General features: G+C 42.1%; 1 protein-coding gene across 1 annotated transcript in view; it reads right to left on the reverse strand.

The window, feature by feature from the left end:
• The window catches only part of ros1 (c-ros oncogene 1, receptor tyrosine kinase), a 174,823-nt gene that overhangs the window by 127,521 nt on the left and 31,010 nt on the right, over positions 1 to 16,292 (reverse strand). Inside the window, exons 3-6 of the mRNA XM_014209994.2 lie at positions 7,347 to 7,484; positions 6,753 to 6,856; positions 4,237 to 4,409; positions 2,679 to 2,773 (exon numbers count right to left, since the gene is read on the reverse strand). Of these exons, the coding sequence (XP_014065469.2) occupies positions 2,679 to 2,773; positions 4,237 to 4,409; positions 6,753 to 6,856; positions 7,347 to 7,484 (510 nt within the window). The remainder of the gene's footprint in view (positions 1 to 2,678; positions 2,774 to 4,236; positions 4,410 to 6,752; positions 6,857 to 7,346; positions 7,485 to 16,292) is intronic.

Here is a 16,292-nt window from a genome sequence, read left to right on the forward strand (position 1 = left end):
CTTCCTATTGCTTCCACTAGATGTCACCAGCCTTTACAAAGTGTTTTGAGTCTTCTGGAGGGAGATCTGACCGAACAAGAGCCATGGAACGGTGATGTCCCATTAGACACCTGGCGCTACTTCATGTTGGGTACCCTCGTTCCAATACGTTATAAAAGGCTATGCATTCGTCCACCTTGAATATTATTCATGTTCTGGTTAAAAAAGGCCCTAATGATTTATGCTATACAACGTTTGACATGTTTGAACGAACGGAAATATATTTTTTCCCCTCGTTCATGACGAGAAGTCCGGCTGGCTTACATCATGTGCTAACGAGACGGAGATTTTTGGACATAAATGATGAGCTGTTTTGAACAAAACTACATTCGTTATGGACCTGTGATACCTGGAAGTGACATCTGATGAAGAGAATCAAAGGTAATGGATTATTTACATAGTATTTTCGATTTTAGATCTCCCCAACATGACGTCTAGTCTGTATCGCAACGCGTATTTTTCTGGGCACAGTGCTCAGATTATTGCAAAGTGTGATTTCCCAGTAAGGTTATTTTTAAATCTGGCAAGTTGATTGCGTTCAAAAGATGTAAATCTATAATTCTTTAAATGACAATATAATATTTTACCAATGTTTTCTAATTTTAATTATTTAATTTGTGACGCTGACTTGACTGCCGGTTATTGGAGGAAACGATTTCCTCAACATCAATGCCATAGTAAAACGCTGTTTTTGTATATAAATATGAACTTGATAGAACTAAAAATGCATGCATTGTCTAACATAATGTCCTAGGAGTGTCATCTGATGGAGATTGTAAAAGGTTAGTGTATCATTTTAGCTGGTTTTATGGTTTTGGTGACCCTGTCTTTGACTTGACAAAACATTACACACAACTCTTGTAAATGTACTGTCCTAACATACTCTAAATTTATGCTTTCGCCGTAAAACCTTTTTGAAATCGTAAAACGTGGTTAGATTAAGGAGATGTTTATCTTTCAAATGGTGTAACATAGTTGTATTTTTGAAAAATTTGAATTTTGACATTTATTTGGATTCAAATTTGCCGCTCTTGAAATGCACCTGCTGTTGATGGAGTGCACCACAGGTGGCACGCTAGCGTCCCACCTAGCCCCAAGAGGTTAAGAATATATACACACACACACACACACACACACACACACACACAGACACACACACACACACACACACACACACACACACACACACACACACACACACACACACACACACACACACACACACACACACAGTACCAGTCAAAAGTTTGGACACACCAACTCGTTCAAGGGTTTTTCTCAGTTTTTACTATTTTCTACATTATAGAATAAGAGTGAAGACATCAAAACTATGAAATAACACATATGGAATCATGTAGTAACCAAAGAAGTGTTTAACAAATCAATAAATATTTTCAAAGTCACCACCTTGATGAAAACCTTGCACACTCTTGGCATTCTCTCAACCAGCTTCATAAGGCAGTCACCTGGAATGCATTTAAATTAATAGGTGTGCCTTGTTAAAAGTTAATTTGTGGAATTTCTTTACTTCTTAACAATGCGTTTGAGCCAATCAGTTGTGTCGTGACAAGGTAGGGGTGGTATACAGAAGTTAGCCCTATTTGGTCTTCTGATCTGGTTTAAGCATTGTTGTGGACTTAGAACATTAAAGTTTGTTGTGTTTCTATTTCTAATGTGTGATTTTGAGAGTGAAAACCTAACAAAAATGGGGAAAATCCGAAACCTGGAAACCTTTTTTTATTATGGCAAATAAATGTATTGGCTGGTAAAAATTCTGAGTGGCTGGTAGATTCTTTCATCTACCTGCCACAGTGGCTGGTGGACTATTTTTAGGCCCTGTTCAAAAACGACCTCATTAGCTATCAAGCTGGTTACTTTATCAGTGTATCTAAACATTTGGGGGCACAGAAAGAAATTAAAAAGGGATAGCTTCTTTAGAAGATCAATGATCATAGCAATGAATGAATGACTGATTTCTTGCATGTTGTCACTCACAAACCTGACACTCTTAAAGAGTGTACAATGTTCTTATGCACGACACAGTGCCTGGACACAGCCTTTAGCCGTGGTATATTGGCCCGAGGTGCCTTATTGCTATTATAAACTGGTTACCAAAGTAATTAGAGCAGTAAAAATAAATGTTTTGTCGTACCTGTGGTACCCGTAGCATTCAGGGATCGAACCACCCAGTTTCTAATCATTTTTAGAGCACGTGTGCTTCAAAAATAGATAGAATTAATTTAGGCCAAATATGCTATATCTCAATCAATTAAACAATTATTGCTCCTGGATAACTTTTTTTAAGTTTGGAGCACCAGTGGTACCAATGAAAATGTTTAATTTAGAACCTTGACTACAATTGAAAAATTGAAACGGGCCAAAAATGTTTAAGTGTTTAAGAGAGTTGGGCCGGTAACCAAAGGGTTGGAGTTACGAATCCCATGCTGACTAGGTGAAAGTTGCTCGGGATAAGAGTGTCTGCAAAAATGATGTAAACATTTAAAATGACTTTCTAATTTATTTTTCATGTTTGACATTGTAAATAAGAATCTGTTCTTAAATCATTTCAAGGGTTAAATTGTCTACTACTATTGGACAGTCTGAAATTGTTGTTTACAACCCTAAACAACAATACTTACAGGCCAGGAAGCAGTCCATACTGAAGGAGATGTTATCCAGACAAATCGCTGATCCTGAACCTGATCCATTGTCTGTACTGAACTGGAGCCAGAACCTGAGGAGAAACACAATCTGATCTCACTCAGCTCTAGTATGAGATGAAGATGAAGCATGCCTGCCCCCAATGCAGATTCAAGTCTAGGACAAGATAAAGATAGAGTATGTTTAATGAGTGTAGATATCCTTGCAAAAAGTTTATTGAGCGTAATGATATCCCTGTCTTATCCTTCTCATCCTCGACTCAAGTTTTCTACTGGAATTAGTACATAAAGGAGTTCAAATAGGACATAACTAAAATATTCTACTAGCACAACTACATATTTCAAAACTAACATTGTTGATCACAATTATTTTTCTGCCAGTACTAGAACATGTCATAAAGACCTCATGTAGAGAATGAGTGACTTCTGCCCTTACTATAGTGTTCTATTAGAAATGGCAAATAGACAGAACACTGATGCATGACCTCAAAGACCACAGTTTACATTACTTTAATTAAGACTTCATGGTCGAAATGTGTCCATTGTGACTCCTGATTGAGAATACATCTAAGTAATATTTAATGTGGAAGTGTTGGTCGTCTTTTTCATAGTACCCAAAAGGTTGAAAAAGTAACTCCTAACTTAACTCTTAACTTGGCCCTCATCTACTTCCATACTGCCCTTCACAGTCCAACAACATGGGTTGCTACTACAACCTAACCTTTATCCACTGACTTCCCTATTCCTCTGCCAATATTTCAGAGATCCAGACCAAAGGTCATACCTCGAGTCCGGGCGAGTTCATTAGACGTAAGGACACGCATTTTAATTAAGAACGTGGGCAGAACAAACTCCATAAAACCGGGAATAAAAATATAATAACTCTCTGAGGATTGGGATTAGCCCCGGCTCCGACGATAGAGTGCTCAATCAAGCACACAGAGATGAAACAAGTCGTACAGCTTTTTTATTTTATTCATTTCAGCTCCTCACAGTGAATAACTGAAAAATCAAGTGCCATAACTAATTGGAGGAAAAGGCAGATGAGTGGAGGCCTCTGTATAGATTTTCACTTCATTGTTTGTTTGTTTTTAAACAAGTGATACAGTGAGCGATAAGGTGAATATGGAATTCACCGTACAAGGCAAGTGGACCTATTGGGATTCATTACATTTGCAGGGTGAAAGGGAGGGCTATCTTAAAATGGAATGTAAATGTTGAAAATCTGCATTTGGAAGGAAGAACTGAAGAAAAAAGCTATTCATTACTGTGTCTTTGGACCTGAGAGGCTATATGTATTTCCTTTCATCCCAAAAGAATACACAAAGCACATGCATCTCTGTGGTTTGCAGGTTCTTTTATGTTTTGACATGGTGCATGTTTCAAATGTAGTACGATTCTATAATCTCACCATCTAATGACGCAGTGCCCCATTTTGACCCTGTTAAATATTATTACACTTCACTTTATTTGCCTAAGGCTGGGATTGGCCAAATCACTTGTCTCTCTGTCAATGGACCAAATTGATCCGCCGTACCAGTCAACAAGTCCGTAGAGAGGAACGATAATGCGTCTCCAGCCTTTCTTTGTCTTGGGCTCGTTGGCAGAGTACCACAGTCTGCGCTGCTCCTCTGGTCGTGTGCTGTTTTCCACCAGCCACAAAGACAGTGCCCCTCTCTGGCCACCTCCAGAACACATCAAGAAACGTACCTGTTGGGGAGATCAAAAAAGTATGATGAGTCAGAATAGGACTTGACTGAGACACACATTAACATCTCAAATAATTTGTTTGAACGCATCAGATGGTGATGCTATACTGTCAGAATTACTAGTTTAGAAGCAGTGTACGCACATCCAGTTACTTGCAGTTGCAGGGTACATCATGAAGATAAACACCTGCACTCTGTTGAATGTTCCCCAGTGTTATTAAATGCAACATTGTAACCTGAAATGTCTTCATCCAGCCAAACATTCAGGAAGACACTTGGGTATGAAAAAATGGAACTAGATAAAACTGCAGGAGCAGTGTGCGGGTGTTGGTCTTTATTTCATGAAAGTTACGCCTGCAGATTCATCAATTGTCTCAGCTGTACACTTTGCTGTACAAAGTTCCCGATTCATATTGCTTATATTCTTCTCAAACGAACTGCACAACATTCCACCTGTCTAAATGCTATCTTTCTGTCTCTCCAGTATGCACAGGTGACGAATATGGTTTCCCTCCGATAAAATGTGTAACTATATTTTCAATGATGTAGTACGAGGTATTCTATCGCAGTGTACCATCTCCCTCACTCAATAATCATTGATCCAGATTTCACCTTTGTGAAACTGTGAGAAGTTCCCCGACATCAAGATTATAGAAGTCAAACAGTGTTTGCCGGGCATTACTTCGAGGTGGACATGATCTGCAACTAATAACCAAGCCAATCTACTCTTGAGATTGGGTCCTGCGTCAGACAGAACAGACAGGCAGGTACCGTACATTGGACAGCTCAGGGTCGTGTAAGGGGAGAGATTGAGGTGCTAATCTGGAATCATGGCTAATCTTTGGGCCCTTGCCAAGGAACCACTGACTGCGGCTAGCTGGGCTGTAGCCGTGCCGCGAGCACAGTTCAGGACTGATATCCCCATCTCTGTTTATCTTTCTATCTCTTCCTCTTCCTCTCGCTCTCTCTCTCTAGTCGTGCTTATCCACACACTCCTCTCTCTCTCCTGTTCACTCTCTCTCCCCAGCATTCCATTTTCAACAGACCTTCCCCCACCTCCCAAATACACAATGGGGTGCCCTAATATTCATTCATTCATGTTGTTTGTGCTCCACACCATACTAAATACCTCTAAATATGATATCGGCCCACTTGCCAGACACCTTCTATGAAGAGGCAGGTGTTTACAACCATAGCCGTGGACTCACCCTGTCTAGACCTGACTGACAACCCCGCTGGTCGCAGACTGACCAATAAGGCACGAATAATGCTTTCCATATCGCCAGCCTCTTATTAATTGGGTTGACCTCGTGTCTGGAAATCCCTGGGAAATCCCCATGATAGCTTGCTAACCCGCCACTATCAGGGTTGGGATCAAATTTCATGTAATCTGTCAATTCCGGAAATACAGTTGAATTCAATTAATTAATTAAATTGATAAATGATAAATGAAGCAGTGCAAGCTTCCACTTGCGCTCCCCCTCACCTGTCCACTGCAGCTCTTCCCAGACCAGTGTAAATGTGTGTGAGTGTGTGTGCAAGCGTGCGTGGGTACATGCGTCTGTCTGTCTGTCTGTCTGTCTGTCTGTCTGTCTGTCTGTCTGTCTGTCTGTCTGTCTGTCTGTCTGTCTGTCTGTCTGTCTGTTTGTTTTCCGGCAACTTACAAGGTAAACTAATAGTTAAATGGAGAGATATTGCTTTAACAAATATTCAACAAGAACTTTTAAATCCATTAGTTGAATTAATTTCCTGATGTAAGGAGAGCTCTGCTCATTATACCTACAAATTATTTTCAGTCATTCGGCAATCCTGCTATCATCAAGAACTTTGTTTTTCAATAGTAATACTGCTCTATTTTTATTCCAGGTGGGCCTGTTTTCTTCCAGACTCTGCTTTCTAACATAATTAGTCTGTCCATTCATTCATTCATGTTGTTGTTTGTGCTCCACACTTTCTGTGTCTCCATCCCAAATGGCACCCTATTCCTTACATGGGTCCTGGTCAAAAGTAGTGCCCTATAAAGTAAATAAAGTGCCCTTTAGGACACAGCTGGTGTGTAAGTCTGGTTGGTCAGACTTAAAAGACTACATCTGAACTATTTGTGCAATGCGCCTTAATTATAATTGCCCAAAGCTGAGTCTCCAAATGTGCACACAACGGGAGGGCGTTGTGTGTGTGTGTCTATGTGTGTCTGTCTGTCTCTGAGAGTCTGGTGTGTGTGTGTGTGTGTATCTGTCTCTCTGTGTGTGTGTGTGTGTGTGTGTGTGTGTGTGTGTGTGTGTGTGTGTGTGTGTGTGTGTGTGTGTGTGTGTGTGTGAGAGAGAGAGAGAGAGGGGGCTCTCACCTCACATCGAGAGTTCCGTAGGGGAGGGGGGAAGAGAGGGCTCCTGAGCAACGTTGACACCTGATGACCCTTGGACTGCCCTCCGTCCACACTGAACATGGCACCTGGAACGCACACACACACGCACACGCATACATGCACCCACACACACACACACACAAACAAGTACATAAACACACAGAAAACAAGTTAAATAGCTGTGCTTTGCAACAACAAGAAAAGTTCAATAACACGGCAGATTTTACAAAAAAGTTCCAGTGAATGATAACAACAGAGGTTGTATTTTCTCTGTTATGCCCGAATTTGAGCATACGGTATAGGCCTTACTTTGCATTACAGCCACTAACGGCATACAGTAAATTGATGATGACCAAGTCCAGAAACAATCCCTATTCTCCAGAACTGGATTGGTACTGTATAAGCAATATGGTTCAGCTCCACTTTTTCCCTTGGGAATAATTTTTCCACATATTACCTACATCTATCCAGTCGTTTCAGATCTTCACAAGTGCCTTAGGGGTAATAGACTGCCTCGGCGGTAGCTAGGGGTTGTGTACAGGGCTTGTGTTATCAATATCAGAATGGATGATTCACCTGAGGATGATTCACAGCTGGGCCGCACCCCCTTTGGCGGGGTATGGACACGCCTCCAGGAGGATCCCTTGGCCACTGTTGGCTGCCAACCGCACTCACCATCCTCGAAGGAGCAATAGCTGCCGTTGAGAAACTGACCTAAGAGGGAGAGAAAGACAGAGAGAGCGAGAGAGGTAGAAAGAGGAGAAGAAAGTGAGTAGCCTTGTAGCTCAATTGACCTAGAGCGAGACAGACAGACAGTGAGAGAGATGGAACATCAGAGAGGAGGACATGATGAGAGGAGTGTCTCAGTAGCAAGGGCAGAGGGAGAGAGAATGGGAGAAACAGAGAGAAAATTGAGAGCTAGAGATGGTGAGGGGGAGTGCGGGAGAAGAAGGGGGGCAGACGGAGAGAAAATATGGGGCTAATCCTTTTGGTCCCAGTGCTTTATAAAGAGTGAGTGAGTGAGTGACTGATGGAGGGAAGGAGAGAAGGATGGGGGATGAGGGAAGGATGAAGGGGGAGAGACCAGAAGAAGGAGGAAAAATACAGGGGCTAATAATTTCAGAAAAAGTGAGAGAAAGAGCAAGAAAGGGGGGGGCCCAACCAGCTTTTACACATCTGAAAGAGATGTGTCGAAGAGAGAGGACAAAGAAAAGGGGAGGATGAAAAATAAATTATAGAAAAAAGGTTTGGTGATGCAAGCCTGCTGTCAATTGGGGATTGGTTGACTGCACTTTATATATAGCAGTGGAGGCTCCTCAGAGGAGGAAGGGGAGGACCATCCTCCTCAGTGAAAAAAGAAAAAGGGAAACTAACAAAGTTATCCTTTTTAGATAAGACTATACTAAATATATTCACGTTGTCATGACGTTGGCCTGTGGGTAAGGTTTATGACCCCCCCATAAATACCTTTCTCCCTTCCCCTCTCTTTCTGACCCTACTGAAGGACTGCTGTCCTGAAGGACTGCTGTCCTGTTAAATATAGAGAGTCTGGGAACGTCAAACAAATGGGGAAAATAACCATATTTTGGTAATAAAACCAGTTGGAAATATGCTTTGGAACGTAATGAGTATGGATGTCAGTTCGGTTGTCATCTGAGACATTATGACTGATGACAGGACGACAAACTGTACCTGGGAAAGTATACACCCTCTAGTTATCAGAGTCACATGGAATTGTTATGCAATTGAAATGTTTGATATTGAAATTGTTTGTTAGGAGATTAAATGTAATTTTAGCTTCCAAATGAGAGAATTGGGTTTTCATAAGGAAAGTGTCCTGCTTGATCAGTGGCCCACCCCTGTGAAGAGACAGGGGTTATAAACGATGAAACACATCCTTCCCCCTCTCCACTATATAAGCCTTTGGCGAAAAGATAACCACATGTTCCAGTACGTGAGGTCTGCATCCTCTACGTTAGAAGGACACACGTCAAGTACAGAACTAAGCCAACCTCGGCGTGAGCTTTGGTGGCGAATGGTATGAACTTTGAGCTTATTCACTACAGAAGTGATACTTCCTAGCCGTTGAGTTAGCAGCGGCCGCTGTAGACGGGGGCTAGGAAAGGACGGACGACGGATCCAGTCTAACAGACAGACGAAGATACCACCACGTATCCAATTTACCACCAGAGACATTCTTCCGAGGACAGGAAGATCTGTTGGCCAACCCGGCCAGCATCAACGACCAATCTACCGAAGCGCAGCTCAGAGTAAATATTTATTGCATTTTCCTTTTCCAAATCTGCGGTAATTTAGAATGCATAAGATAATGTATTTACGATAGCATAGCTGCTGTTTCTTTGTTCCTAAGTCTTCCCGCTCTTTCATTCAAGCCCAACCCCCTTTCCTTTGTGTAACCAGCCATCATGTATCACATCATTTGTATTCGGTGTATTTGTAATTCTGTGTGATTAGTTTAGGTATTTAGTAAATAAATAATTAAACCCAATTTTGTATTGCTGATTCAACTTGTTAGCCAGGGTTCGTGAAGATAGCCAAGAATTTACAACTTTCATTATGAGACTGAAAATAAGATAAGGGTTAATATTGACTGCTATTGATGTAAAGTATTACTAAGTATTTTAAGAGTTTATTCGGAAGATAACGGCTCTATAAACGTTATTCCGTGGTGCCCCGACTTTCTAGTTAATTACATTTACATGATTAGCTTAATCAGGTAATATTAATTACAGAGAAAGGATTTCATAGGTTAGCATGTCATATCACTTAATCCGGCATAGCCAAAGACACGACAACGTCACCAAATAATTGACTAAAAAACACTGTTGAAAATCAGAAATTCATTCTACAGTAGCCTCAACAGCACTCTGGAGGATAGCACCATGGTGTAGCCGGAGGACAGCTAGCTTTTGTCCTCCTCTGGGTACATTGACTTCAATACAAAACTTAGGAGGCTCATGGTTCGCAGCCCGGTCCATAGACTTACATAGTCCTCCAACCTACCAGAGCTCTTGCAACATGAACTGACATGTTGTCCACACAATCAAAGGATCAGAGAATGAATCTAGCACTGAAAGCATAAGCTACAGCTAGCTAGCAATGCAGTGCATACAATGTGGTGAGTATTTTACTCAGAGAGAGAAAGACAATAGTCGAACAGTTTAACAAATTAATTTATTCCAAAATGAAGGAGAAGCAAGAGAGATTTCCTAGTATATATTTTTTTACACTTTCACGTTCACTTACTTAGCTAGCTTCAAATGCAGCTAGCTAGTTTAGCCTACTCAAACACCCAGCTCAAACAGAGAGGGATGCTATGTTACCTAGCTGGCTATGGCTTTCCAACACTGGAACTCTTCCAAGGCGTTTGGTTTTATAAATGTATTGCCACTGGGTAACTACTTGCTGCTGACTGTACACTGTACTGCATGATTGTAGTGGGTTTACTAAAGCGCTAGTTCTAGTAGCTATGTTGACTGTGGCGTGGTCATGTGCGTCAAAGAAGGACATAGGTAAATTGCAGTTGGTCCAGAACAAAGCAGCATGTATCACACTTATGTACACAGAGGGAAAGTGTCAGTAACATGCATGTCAGTCTCTCCTGGCTCAAAGTTAAGGAGAGATTGATTGCATCCTTATTGGTCTTTAAGCGAGGTATTGATGTGTTGAAGGTACCGAACTGTTAAGCAGTTGGCACACAGTTCAGACACTCATCAGTACAACACAAGACATGAAACCCGAGGTCTCTTCACAGTCCCCAGGTCCAGAACAGAGGCTGGGAAACAGTATTAAATAGAGCCATGACTACATGGAACTCTCTGCCACCCTAGGTTTCTCAAGCTAGCAATAAAACCAGTTTAAAAAAACAGATAAAAGAACACCATACTGCACAAAGGAGACTGTGAAGCGACAGCCATTTTATATATCTTGTATTGTAATTTGCACTGTACTGTGTATTAGACCTAGATATTGTGTGCATGGACTGATATGTAGTCTGTGTGTGACGTTTTAAATGTATGTATTTCAATCTTTGACTAATAATGTTCTGTACTATGTATTATGTTCTGATTCATGTGGACCCCAGGAAGAGTAGCTGATGATTTTGCAGCAGCTAATGGGGATCCTAATGAATACCAAATCCCAAATACATGACAACGATGTAGGCTGTGCGAAGCGGTTAGTGGTCATGATATGAAGGTTTGGCTTGGAAAGGTTTTTCGCCTGGTCAGAGACAGCTGATATGTTGTGCACTGAAGTCCACAAGCGAAAGTAAAAGATGAGAGGAGAAGAGCGTGTAGATAGATGCGAGAAGCGAGAAAGAATTATATATACAACAAGCTGTTTGTATGTGGCAACTATGAAAGTGAACTGTGTTTGCATGTGATCAGCGGTGTATTCAAATGGAAGCAAACAGAACAAAACGGGGATAAACATACCTGAATTTGTCCAATAGAAACTCTCGTTTGCAACTGTTGGACTAACGATTACACCCTAGATCAGCTACAGGCAAGAGTGTGCAAAGCGGCATTGAATGTGTCACTGTCTGTCACCTTGATTACTCAAAATTCTCTTGACCTTTGCACCTATGTTGTACATTTTCATTCAAAGGTTGTAGCAACCTCATGGTGGGTACAGGGAACATTCATGTATCATGTAGTAGCCTAAACCTATCGATGTCACATTGAGCTGGGTGAATGGAATATGATTGGCAGTCATCCTATATGCTCTAATAGAAATAAGGCCATGCTCAAAAAATTCTCTCTCATCTTAACTGATATATAGCAGCCTAAAAGCCACTTCATAGGGGGAAGATAGTTGCCCAAGGCTTCTAGTAGGACAATTTGACCTGTTTCACATTGACTCTACCAAGTCATCTCAGCAAGGATGCATGATGCTAGCTCTACCACTTTAAGGGCCTGTACCACTCCTGCAGTTCGTTCCTATGCTGAAATAGTGCCTTCTGTAACTTGTTCTCTCTACACTAATTGGCACTGGATGACACAATTAAGGAGACTCAAAGATACTCACAGGGAAGGGAACACACATTCATGCACACACAAGCACACACATACACATGCATGCAGACACACACACAAACACACTACCAAATCAGCATGAGTGGCCACAAATGCAATTACATCTCTGTCTTCCACCGATCGTTGATCAGTGAAGCCTCTGCTCAACTGTTGCGACTCATCTGCAGAGGCGAGGCAGAGCAAGAAAGGGAGGGTGGAAATGATGACCTACCACTGTAAACACATCGACCAGCATAGTCTTCGATCCTCTAACAGGCGGATGTGTAAAAATGAATCCAACCCCCATCTTCAATATTCAATATCAATGTCATAAATTCCTCTTGATTGAAATGAGATAGATAAATGATGGATTGATCATATGGAATAGGTTATGCCGAAGGGTAACGTGGTGTGTTTTGGGACTCTGGAGTCGCGAAAGTCTCAGGGAGGGTAGATAGACAGAAATGCATGGGACAGCTGCAAGTGACTGAGGGAGAGAGAGGGGTCAGAGAGAGAGAGAAATAGGAGGGAGAGAGAGATGGGACAGAGGGGGAGAGAGGGTGTCACGACCTCTGCCGAAGTCGGTCCCTCTCCTTGTTCGGGCGGCGTTCGGCGGTCGACGTCACCGGCCTTCTAGCCATCGTCGACCCACTTTTCATTTTCCATTTGTTTTGTATTTGTCTTACACACCTGGTTTCAATTACTTGTTCATTATTTAACCCTCTGTTCCCCCATGTTTGTTTGTGAGTTATTGTTTGTATGTTATACGGTCCATTATTGTGGGCTTGATTTATTGTATTGTATTTGCCTATTTTGAGTAAATTACGTTTATTTACTCATATCTGCTGTCCTGCGCCTGACTCCTCTACACAAGCTACACACAGACCTCATTACAGAGGGAGAGGTGGGAGGGAGGGAGAGAGCAAGCCATGGGAGAGAGAGCTCTAGTTCCCAACACAAATAGACTTTGTGCTTACCATCATGTTCCAATCCTCAGGACATAATTTGAGTGGAAAAGGGCAGGTGACTAACAGATCCATTGTTTCTGACATGAGAAGTAGAGTAATGTACAGTACTTTCCACTTCTCATGTCAAATAGAGTCAATCCACTAAATGAGATCAATGATGTAACTAGTGTTATCGTAACCACTAACAAATAACTACTCCATAATTGACAGGGTTGACTGGCACTATTTAAAGATAAGATACAACAGAGAAGTCGGCACAAAGAGGGAGCTTTGGATGGGTAACAAGCTTCCAAATAATTTGTTATGCACACCTCTCAAGTCACTCACCGTACAAAGACAACGGTATCAACAACTCCAGTGAATCCCAAGCTATGTAACCTCTGGCCGCCACGCCTACTGATCTCCATGCATTTCATGTTTTAAGTAGTGATTAATTCAACTGTCATGCAATGGTCGGTCTCTCTGGGGCATCTCCAGCACACGCCACATTCAAATGTAAACTATCCCCCTGGGGTAGCGTGCTAGTCTAATTGGCATTGATAGCTTGATAAGTACTAGGTACACGTTAGCCTCTTATTTCGCTAGCCCCCACGGTTCGCTGACCTATAGGCACAGGGGAGTGGCCAACATAGGCATGCTAATGTTAATTCTGGTCAGCTTCATATACATGTGCATGAATGGAGATTAATTTAGGGTCAATTAACATTCTGTATGTTTTTCCTGGAATTCATTTCAAATGTATTTATAGAGATATGTACAACGACACACATGCAATTATATACAGTGCCTTCAGAAAGTATTCATACTCCTTCGCACACCTGGATTGTACAATATTTGTCCATTATTATTTTCAAAATTCTTCAAGCTCTGTCAAATTGGTTATTGATCATTGCTAGACAACCATTTTCAAGTCTTGCCATAGGAACATTCTCACTGTCTTCTTGGTAAGCAACACCAGTGTAAATTTGGCTTTGTGTTTTAGGTTATTATCCTGCTGAAAGTTGAATTCATCTCCCGGTGTCTGGTGGAAAGCAGACTGAACCAGGTTTTCCTTGAGGACTTTGCCTCTGCTTAGCTCCATTTCTTTCTTGTCCTGAAAAACTCCCCACATAATGCAGCCACCACTATGCTTGAAAATATGGAGAGTAGTACTCAGTAATGTGTTGTATTGGATTTGCCCCAAACAAATCCAAAGCATGAATGCATTACATCTACATTTACGTCATTTAGCAGACGCTCTTATCCAGAGCGACTTACAAATTGGTGCATTCACCTTACGATATCCAGTGGAACAACCACTTTACAATAGTGCATCTATATCTTTTTTGGGGGGGGGAGGGTGGGGGGAGTGTTAGAAGGATTACTTTATCCTATCCCAGGTATTCCTTAAAGAGGTGGGGTGTCAGGTGTCTCCGGAAGGTGGTGATTGACTCCGCTGTACTGGCGTCGTGAGGAAGCTTGTTCCACCATTGGGGTGCCAGAGCAGCGGAGTCCAAGATGTCCAAGATGGCATAGCAGTTGGACGTGTTTTTGTCTTGTCCCGTCTTGTCCCGTGTACATAGTACTTTTCCTCGTTTTTTCCCGTTTATTTCGTATATATTTGAATCTCACTTTCCATCTATGAACTGAATATACTTTCCTGCATCCTGCCTCACCCAATGTGGTACAGATTTGCTATTTTTGAACTTTAGAATCGGAACCCCCATCAGAAGCTAGCCAGCTAACTAGCTACGCTAGTAGTCAGTTAGCCACTGCTAGCGGTCTTCACCATTAACTCGGACACCAGCCAGCTTCAGCTCGGTCAATACCTGCCAGTCTGCACAGCGTGACACCAACCCAGAGCATAGCGGACTGCTTTTTCTCTACCTCATCACCGGATTCTTGCTGCAAGCCCTGGTCCATTACACCAGATCACAGCAGCTAGGTAGCTGCATTCAAGTGGCTACTGCTGGCTAACGCCTCTGTCCCGAAGCATGCACCAGTTAGCCTTGAGCTAGCCACGAGCTAGGCCCATCTCCCGGCTTGCCGAAGAGGTCTACCAGCTAATTCTTGGGCTACAATACCTATTTTGCCAATTGGCCTGGACCCTTTATTGCCGACACGGAGCCCCGCCGATCCATGGTCTGGTCTGCCGACATAATCGTCCGAGGTGGTTTCAACAGGCTCTTCCGTTGCGACGTCGCCAAAGGCCCATCTGCTAGCCCCGACCTGCTAGCTGTCTGAATCGCCGTGTCTCCAGCTCGCCTAGTATAGTAGCGACTACTGAACGTCTCACAGACTCACCTATTGCTGCTCATTGGACCCTATGATAACTCGGCTACACATACCTCTCCCTAATGTCAATATGCTTTGTCTGTTGCTGTTTTGGTTAGTTACTATTGTCTTACTTCACTGTAGAGCCCCCAGCAATGCCCAACTTGCCTTAGATCGCCCTTTTGTCCCACCCCTCACACATGCGTAGACCTCACCTGGCTTAACTGGTGCCTCTAAAGACAAAACCTCTCACATCGTCACTCAATGCCTAGGTTTACCTCCACTGTACTCACATCCTACCATACCCTTGTCTGTATATTATGCCTTGAATCTATTTACTCTCTGTTCTGAACGCACTAGGCAACCAGTTCTTTTAGCCATACCCTTATCCTACTCCTCCTCTGTTCCTCTGGTGATGTAGAGGTTAACCTGTTGGGTCTAGGGGGCAGCATTTGCACGTCTGGATAAAAAAAATGTACCCGATTTAATCTGGTTACTAATCCTACCCAGTAACTACAATATGCATATACTTATTATATATGGATAGAAAACACTCTAAAGTTTCCAAAACTGTTTGAATGGTGTCTGTGAGTATAACAGAACTCATTTGGCAGGCAAAACCCTGAGACATTTTCTGACAGGAAGTGGATACCTGATGTGTTGTATTACCTTTAAACCTATGCCATTGAAAAACACAGGGGCTGAGGAATATTTTGGCACTTCTTATTGCTTCCACTAGATGTCACCAGCCTTTACAAAGTGTTTTGAGTCTTCTGGAGGGAGATCTGACCGAACAAGAGCCATGGAACGATGATGGCCCATTAGACACTTGACTGCCGGTTATTGGAGGGAAACGATTTCCTCAACATCAATGCCATAGTAAAACGCTGTTTTTGGATATAAATATGAACTTGATAGAACTAAAAATGCATGCATTGTCTAACATAATGTCCTAGGAGTGTCATCTGATGGAGATTGTAAAAGGTTAGTGCATCATTTTAGCTGGTTTTATGGTTTTGGTGACCCTGTCTTTGACTTGACAAAACATTACACACAACTCTTGTAAATGTACTGTCCTAACATACTCTAAATTTATGCTTTCGCCGTAAAACCTTTTTGAAATCGTAAAACGTGGTTAGATTAAGGAGATGTTTATCTTTCAAATGGTGTAACATAGTTGTATTTTTGAAAAATTTGAATTTTGACATTTATTTGGATTCAAATTTGCCGCTCTTGAAATGCACCTGCTGTTGATGGAGTGCACC

Source organism: Salmo salar, chromosome ssa09 (genome assembly GCF_905237065.1).
Source record: "Salmo salar chromosome ssa09, Ssal_v3.1, whole genome shotgun sequence".
Lineage (NCBI taxonomy): Eukaryota > Metazoa > Chordata > Actinopteri > Salmoniformes > Salmonidae > Salmo > Salmo salar.